General features: G+C 41.4%; 1 protein-coding gene across 1 annotated transcript in view; it reads left to right on the top strand.

The window, feature by feature from the left end:
- Positions 1-8,814, top strand: part of LOC104961001 (lysine-specific demethylase 4B-like) — a 30,863-nt gene that overhangs the window by 6,592 nt on the left and 15,457 nt on the right. Inside the window, exons 3-4 of the mRNA XM_010789198.1 lie at positions 2,002-2,139; positions 7,653-7,849. Of these exons, the coding sequence (XP_010787500.1) occupies positions 2,002-2,139; positions 7,653-7,849 (335 nt within the window). The remainder of the gene's footprint in view (positions 1-2,001; positions 2,140-7,652; positions 7,850-8,814) is intronic.

Here is an 8,814-nt window from a genome sequence, read left to right on the forward strand (position 1 = left end):
TGCGACTAAAGATGAAAAAAGCGGCAGGTAAAAAGAGTTCCTCCTCGTGGAACTACTTCGAACTTACAAGTCCAAAGGAAGTTAAATGCAAGCTCTGCGAAAAGACGTTGGTCTATCACAGCTCAACCTCAACAATGCGTTCGCATTTGAGTGCGAAGCACGCCAAAGAGGTTACAGAGAAAGACGCAGCACTGCTGCGCATAGCGCATCTCCAAATCACACTGTGTATTTGCGTGGGGAGTGTTGCAGTAGAAAATTCCACTGTAGCAACCGGTACATTAATGGAAAAACCTAAATGTTTGAGCACCCTCTATGAAACGTCAAGCTACCCCACAGTACCCCAAAATAAATATCTGGCGCCGCCACTGAGCCTGACTCTTTGTGTTGGGGGGGCCCGACTTTTTTTTTTCTCCAAAGGGGGGGCCTGACAGAAAAAGTTTGAGAACCACTGCCCTAGACCTAGGTGGACTATAATATATCTATGTCAAGTGAATTTCATATATCATTGCTAACAACATTTACTTGGAATCCTCATGTTAACAATACATAGGATGTAACTTAAGTATTTCCCAACTGAATGAACCCATTCACTCTTAATCATTTTCACAGCTACACACACATATACTCAGTTGCATACAGGTGTTTCAAAAACATTGAAATCAAACAATCAACAAGCTTGAAATGTGTCATGTTGTCAAGAGGAAATTAAGTTGGGTATAACTTATTACTGGAACAAGAGAAAGGCTCTTTCTAGCAGTTCACCTGACTTACTGATTGGTCTCTAAACAGAAATGAAATGTGAGGGTCTTGCGTAAAAGGAGGTGAGCTTGTTTTTGAATGACTCATGACAACATTAGTGAGTTTAGTGGCTGAGCTTTACCGTAAACAACAGCTACTGCACTAATGATACACTGAGTAATGACTTGTGTCTGTCAAAGCAAATTGATTGGCATTATTTTAGTTTTTTCTTTTGTATAAATCTTCACAGTGCTGAAGTTAATGAAAGATTGCAGAAAAAAACTGGCACATAGCAGGAATACAAAGTTCTTTCTTGTCAGAGGAGGGCCCCCCCACACCACATTTATATCTTCTTTCTTTCAAGACATCATTATCACAGTGAACGTGTTACTCGTTACACACCTACAGTATCTACCTTGATTCATGTGTAAAAATAAAACCATCTTCTTGCTTTTTTGGAGAGAGCAAAAGATATGTTTGATATCTGAACCACTGCCTTTAGTAGAGGAAGTTCGTCTCCCACTCTCAGCCTCTCCCCCTGTTTCTCCTCTCATGGCTGTCACCTTGCCTGGCTTGATGTGTCTCTTGAATGCCTGGATCCAGGCTTCACAAAGAAGTTGTGATTCAGAGCGAGACATATAGGGCTTATGTTTTGGGGCAACACATTAAAAAGGAATGTGCTTAACTTGTCGTCACATTCTCAGAATAACACTGAGCTCATGGGGAGACACTCAACCCTTGGAGCAGCAATCATGTAAGGCTGAATTAATTCTGCTCGCAAGTCAGAAAAGTTTAGAGAAAAGTTGTTTTCAGAGGAGTTGAACTTCCAAAACCTGAATGGCAGTTGTAGGGGAAGTGTGACTAATGAGTAGTAACAGAATATATTTTAGAAGTAAGCCAGGGAATACTTGAATTAGCAGATTTCCAAGTAATACATTTTTAGTCAAAAACAAACAGATAAGATAACATAAGATGAAGCTATCATCATTTTGGCACTCGCATACAAGACAATATTACTTTTGATTAAAATTTCTTTAAAATAACATGTTCATTTTGAACAAAAACATTTTTCAAGATGTATTGTGTGTTTACATTTTTGTACATTATCTTTGCCACTTAGGAACACCTCTACACATCAAAAGAGAATTTCCAATACATATATCACAATATAATATATATATATATAATATAATATATGTGACAATTGTAACATGTATTAAGATGTGTAAAGGTATACTGTTTTTTTTCTCTCTTACCAAACAGATAACTCAGAATGAAGGGGAGTTTATGGTCACCTTTCCTTATGGCTACCATGCTGGCTTTAACCACGGCTTCAACTGCGCAGAGTCTACAAACTTTGCCACCCTCCGCTGGGTGGATTACGGCAAAATGGCTACCCAGGTGAGTGAAGACTGGCTAACACATATTGTTTACAGTAGCAATAACCTGAGGTCAGTGTTACTGTGAAGGAGAACAGACTGTGTTTCGCTGTGTTAAATGTAGCTCTTCAGAGATTATGGAAAGTTATACATTTCCAGATATTAGAAATCTTCAAGTGAAACGACACATATGGAACCTGCCCCCTTAATCTCTACCATTATGGTTTCAGAAAAACAGACATCCTGCAGGCAAATGTAGACGATACAATTGAAGAGGTGTGACTCAGCAGAAACGTTTTCCTTTGGCTGTTTGGTTCTCTGAAGGAAAAATGTATTGGATCATATCAAAATATAAAAACAGCGTCTGGGTCTCTGCCTCACACCATCTGTTACCGACACTAACCGTACCCTCGCATCCTTCCACTGACGCAGGCTGCCTCTTTGCCTATGGGCTGCTGAGCATGAAATTGACAGGGCATGGGTCGGTTGAGGACGGGAGCCCTCAACCAATGTCCTCTGGAAGGACCTCCCCTCCATGTCTCTTTTCCATACATCCCTCTTCATTTTCCCGTTCAGTTCCCCCTCTCTTTCCTAGATAGTGAGTGTTCACATACATGTGCCCCTTATCCCTCCTTTCTCTCTACTTGGCTGCTTGTCAGATTTATGAGGTGCCAGTTTTTACAGAACTACATCTCGCTCCCTTCTCCCTATTTCTCATTTTTGGCCTTCCTTCTTTACCCATGTGGCCACTTGTAATTTAAGAAGCAGCAGCCCAGGCTCCAGCAGTCTTCCCTTCACCCAGCTCAAGGGAGCATCCCTACCACACTTGTCTCAGTGTGATAAAGAAGAGTGGTTCACTCTGCACTGCTAATCCGAGTCGACGAATCGACAGCGCAGCACCACACACACTCAGAGGAATATGAAAGAGAACAGCTCGGCTCGAGACAGGCTCTTTCTGCCAGTCCACCTTTTTTTTCTTGGTCCTCCTCTCAGACATGTTTCACTCTCTCAGGGCGGTATTGTAGCATAGTGGTTCACACAGATTCTCCCGTAACCAGTGCTTCTTAAATTCAGTCCCAACAGCATTAGTGCTGTTCGTCCTCGAGACCTTGAACACATTCAGGCTCCCTCACTCATGAATCGTTCTCGGGAAGTAAGTGAGCTCAATGTCTGCTCACTGGGTGTGTCGTCTGTCAATGAGGGCATATGACCTGTGGGATATTTACACTACCTGAGTTTTACTGAATGCCTTTACATAAAAACTGATAGCCATAAAAGTGATATTGTTTGTTATTTTCTATTTGTGCTCCCTTGTAAGTGCTGGTTAGATAAAAGCCATTTCAGCAACTCTCAGCAACTATAGTCTTTAAGGGCCAACTTTTTTTTTTTTCAGTAGGATGAACACATTAAGATTAAGCCTGATATCTCACAGATCATATGCCATTTTTGACGAACCCAGTGAAGAGGCATTGAGCCTACTATCTTACTCTGAATGATTCATGAGTGAGTGATCCTGAATGGGACTCAATGTGTTTATCTGGGACATACTGTACAAATGCCGTGGGGGCTGAATTTAGCAATTTCATTTAATTTCGAACCTTTATTTAACCAGATTGGTCCCATTGAGATCATAGATCTCTTTTTGAAGGGAGACCTGCAATGTACTGTACCGTTTGAAAGAAGAAAAAACACCTACCTTTCTTCCCACAGGAAAGGATGATTTTTAAAGAAATAAAACACCTCCTTCATCAGTGCCAAATACTTAGTGTTTTGCAAGCAGTAGCTTGTTACTACGTGTTTTAGCATTTTCCGAAATGCTGTAATTTAAACTTGACTCTACTTCTAAATAGCAAATATAGGTTAACTTTTAATAATGCTCTCGTATGCAGAGACTTAAAAACATTGCACAGCGTTTTCAGTGAGCTAGTAGGCAGTCATTTCCACCGATTTAATTTGAGTAAAGCTCGCCTGTGCCAGCCACTCGCTTGGCAACTATGAAGTCACTCATTCTCTCTTATTCTTCTTAACTGTCTGAAGCTCCAACAGTCATCTGTTAACTGGTTTGGCTGTCTCCCTCCCTCTCTTGCCCTCACTGCCAGCACCAAACAGGACATTGAATGATGGGGCTCTGGATCAAATTTGTCACTGTCTGGGGGCTGCCAGCACACGGCACAGAAAAGAAAAGAGTGAGCTTGGGCATGTTTCATGTCTCAGTCTCCTTAAATACAAGCTACCCAACTGCTGACCCATCTGTCTGACTTACCAAGCGAACACACACCTGCGGTCAAAGCAGGCATACTGTCAGCAGTCCTTGCGTGCTGTGTGTGCACCGACTTATACTTCTATTATTTCAGACTTCGCAATCTCGATTAACCTTCTCTCCAACCTTCCTGAATATGCATTAGGTAGTAGCCATTTCATTTTCTTTTCTAAGTAATTCAGGGGTTACATTTCTCACTGAGATTGCTTCAAACGGACATGGTTACTTCAATTGACTCAGGTTATACCCAATCACAACATAATGTACCAAGCATCATTACAATGTATATCTGTGTAACGTCACATTCACAAAAGATACCTGGGAGATAAATCCCTAGTTTATTTTTGACAAACACTCAGGAGTTTATCCTACTTGGATCAACTCTTTAAGTGTCATCCAGTGCTTCTAATACTTGTCAGTTAAACGGTTAAACTAATTTGTGAGGCATAAACAGGAAATAACACATATGGAGGCGTGTGGCGTAGTGGGTTGTCGGATCAGTGGGTTGCCGTAGGTGTTGGGATCAGGGGGTCACAGGTTCAAACCCCACTGCAGTCAGCATGTCTTCTGTCCCTGGGCAAGACACTTCACCCCAAATTGCTCCTGTGGGGATTGCCCACAGTATTGAGTATGTAAGTCACTTTGGATAAAAGCAAGTAACATGTAATGTAATATCAAGAAGGAAGCCACTGCAATAATAGCCAGGATGAGTTGCATGCTGTACTTTCAGTTTCTGGGCAGGTTTGTTAGAAAATAGCTTCCCATGAACACACTGAAGATGGCAAAAAGAAGCTAGCAGATTTTTCCTGAAAATAGTTATGTCTGCTGCACCATTATGTTGCTGAATGTAACCAGCTTCTGTGTTCCGGGTCTGCAGTACTCTCAATGAAAGCCGCTCTCCATTCGTTTGGTGCTCAGTCACACTTTGCTGCCGTTCCCCCCCGGCTGTCGGAGAGAGAGGAGCAGAAATCATCCTCCCAGTTCCAAGACTAAATCACATCACTTTTTCATCTTGATAGTGAATTGAGGAGGACTCACTCTGTCTTATTTTATATTGGTTTGCAGACTTGTCTTATCTTAGCGAACCAAGATTTGCTGTAATTGGACATACTGAATTTCTATTGAACCTTACCTTATGTGCACCCTAACAAAATGCAAGTTATGTGGTAGGCTTAATCTAGATTAAGTAGATAACACTACATGGAGCCAAGGGCAAGTTGTATCCACAGAAAAATCCTCAAATGTTTAATATTTTCCCAACAAACTAACCATGAAAAGATGTCGAAATGCCACTTTAGTTTAACACAAATTATTTAACAACTGTTCTAAATTCCCCACAACATCCCCAATGATAACCATTCTACCATGCGCTGCCATTAGAGGGCAGCCATATTGTGAGAGTGTTCTTGCCACAAGTGAGATTAGTGGGCATTGTTTCATCGCAGTAGAAATATTGCTGACATTTACAACAGAAAACCTCCTCGTCAATGCACCTGCCATAAAGGGTTGTCTAAAAACTTGAAAGACAGACAGGTTTTTATTTACATTCTTAAGATCATCTTTCTGGTTATTTTTGTCCTAATCAGCCATTGTGTGATTAAAGCATGAAGAATTTGGGATAATCAAATGTTCTCAGCCACTGTGGTTTGGGTCAGTCAGGTCAGACTAAAACCTTGTATTGTTATTAGTACTTGGCACATCAATGTGTCCACTGATCCATAGAGATTCCCCAGGCTCGAGGTTTTCTATGGCTCCAACAATTTAGCTTCATTAGGAGCCCAAGTATACTTCAGGGCTCATTGACTGCCTGCCTCGGGGCGAGTTTTTGTTTTCCCAGATCTTATGCATCTCCAATTCTGTTTTCCTCCCCTAATTAAGATTTTATATGGTAATAAAGTGTGACTCGTCCTGGCCCTTGAGGATTGCAACAGTCTCCATAACATCGTTTAATAGTTTCATAAAAATAAAATGAGCCTTTTTATAAATGAAAATGGCACATTTTGCCTGGTACAATCAGTGTAATAGCCATGTCTTGTTTTTCGTTTATAGTTTCCTGGCATGTAGCTGTTTCCGCTAAAGGTTTCATGACGGTAGCAATCAGCTGTATCCATGCTCACTTCCCCCCCCTCTGCCCTCCCTTTCTCCGCTCCAACACCCTCCACCCAACACCATATCTAAATGTTTCCGTCTGTCAAGTGGTGTCTAGATGAGATGTAGGCAGGATATTGTTTTGCTGTGGAGGGTGAGCCGCTGTGTTTCCAGTAATTGAACATAAGGCTCTCAGTGCAGCTCCTGAAATAATAGGGCCAGAATGTAATGGAGCAAGCGAGGCAAAAAAGAAAATATTCCTTGTTTGTTTCATCTCCCTGTTTTTGTTCCCTTCATTCCCAAACTTTCTGCTGTACCTGCTACTATATCCAGCGCTTTGGTTTCATGTTACAGCTCCTTCCCTCTCTAGTCAGCACAATGATTCATTGACCCGTCATTTGAAGGTGTGTGGAGGCACCTTGAGGTGTGAGCGGTTATGGGTAGCAGCTATCGGTTACCTCTGAACTATCTGCACATTTACCATCTATACACTTCCATATCTAGCAAAGTCTTATTACCTGCCATCTTTTAATCACTACCATATTTTAGCTTGATGCAATATACAAGCCCACGAGACACCAATTATTGGCCTCTCGCCCTTTCACTTATTGCCTCACAGAGATGTAGATTAAGGTGCTGTATCATCCAAACCTTTTCAGCGCAGTTCATATCTTTCAACATAAATTGCCCTATTTCGCTTTAATGCTCTAAATTGGACCAAATAGATCACTACAAACCAAGAGCAAGTTGTTGCTTCTATTGTACATTTGTGAAAAAACACCTTTAACAAAGATTATAATCTGTATTGACAGCAGAAATTGGGCTAGGCTTGGATTAGCTAACAATGTGACTGGCTCTATTCACTTGTTCACACATACAGCGCTTCTCTCACTCCACATTTAAAAAATAATAATAAAATATTAAAGACACATTCTTGGGGAAGTTCATTACAAACGTGTTATTCATATGAATCTTATCATAGTTTCTATATAAAAGATTTCTAAAACTCAATATAAATACACAAAAATTAAATAACTACCGGTAATCTTCTTGTACTCCTCTATATGTAGACAAACAGCAGAAACCTACCACTGTGAAGAGGATGACATGGAGTTTTCTTCATGTGTTACCTACAATTTATAATCTTAACATACATTCATCTTTTCCTTCTCTGCTTTTTTCTCTAGTGTACCTGTCGTAAAGACATGGTGAAGATCTCCATGGACGTGTTTGTACGCTGCCTGCAGCCGGACCGCTACGAGCTGTGGAAGCAGGGCAAAGACATCACGGTGTTGGACCATCTGAAGGCCACTGGGCTCAGCTGCCCTGAACTAGAGCGCTGGAGGGAGCAGCGTGTCAGCCACAGAGCAAATCTCCTGCGAAGGTGAGAGGGCAAACTGCATAAATTATCCAAATGGTGAGGTTTTGATACACATTTTCACACAGATATGAATATACAAATCAGCACATTAGCTCTCCTCTCAATTGATTAATTTGTTCTATGTTGAATTGACAAAGGATCTAACAGGATATCACTCTGTCTGTTGTGTTTGATACCGAACTCTGATGCTGATAAGCAGAGGCGCGGGAAGGTATTTTGAGTGGGGGTGCTGAGGTGCTGGACTCCAGTGAACACTATTACGGGCACGCACAAAAAAACTCCCCACACGCAAACACACAGCACACCCGCGACTGTTACAATGAAGGCTCGATAATCAGCTCACGGAATATAGGCAGGGGTAAAGTGCTATTTTTTACGAGTGGGGAGTGGACCTCACCTCCTCTAGNTTACTACTATAACTATAATGATCATATAAAGGTGTACTTTGGAAATACTTATTTACATAAATGATTACGAAACCATTTGAGACCCACTACTTAGACTAAAGTGAACTCTCTAAACACTCAGAGAGTCCTTCACCTCACTGAGCTGTAGTTATCAGCCTCTCAGTCTGACAGGAGAGGACTCTCACTCCACCTCTTTAACAACAGCGCCTTATATCCGCGTGCTAGTGGAGCATGCTCGTGAACTGTTACGGCCCGTCCACACAGCGGCGTGCGTTGAAGCTTCAACGCTTCTGCCCGTTCACTTTGAATGGGGTGACGTTACGCTTCGCCGAACTGCATTGTGGGAGCGTCGCTACGCGTTGCTCGCTGCAAAAGTTGAGCAATGTTCAACTTTTGAGCAATGCGAGAGACCAGAAGGAAAAATGGTTATACAAAAAATAAATTAAAAAAAAAAAGATTAAAAATAAATAAATCATAATTTCAAAAATTATTGATTCGAAAATAATATGATGCAGTACAGTACTATTACGTCTGGGTCTCTGTGTTTCATTAAAGCTCGGC

This window comes from Notothenia coriiceps, unplaced genomic scaffold, assembly GCF_000735185.1.
Source record: "Notothenia coriiceps isolate Sejong01 unplaced genomic scaffold, NC01 NC01_scaffold00032676, whole genome shotgun sequence".
In the NCBI taxonomy this organism is placed as follows: Eukaryota; Metazoa; Chordata; class Actinopteri; order Perciformes; family Nototheniidae; genus Notothenia; species Notothenia coriiceps.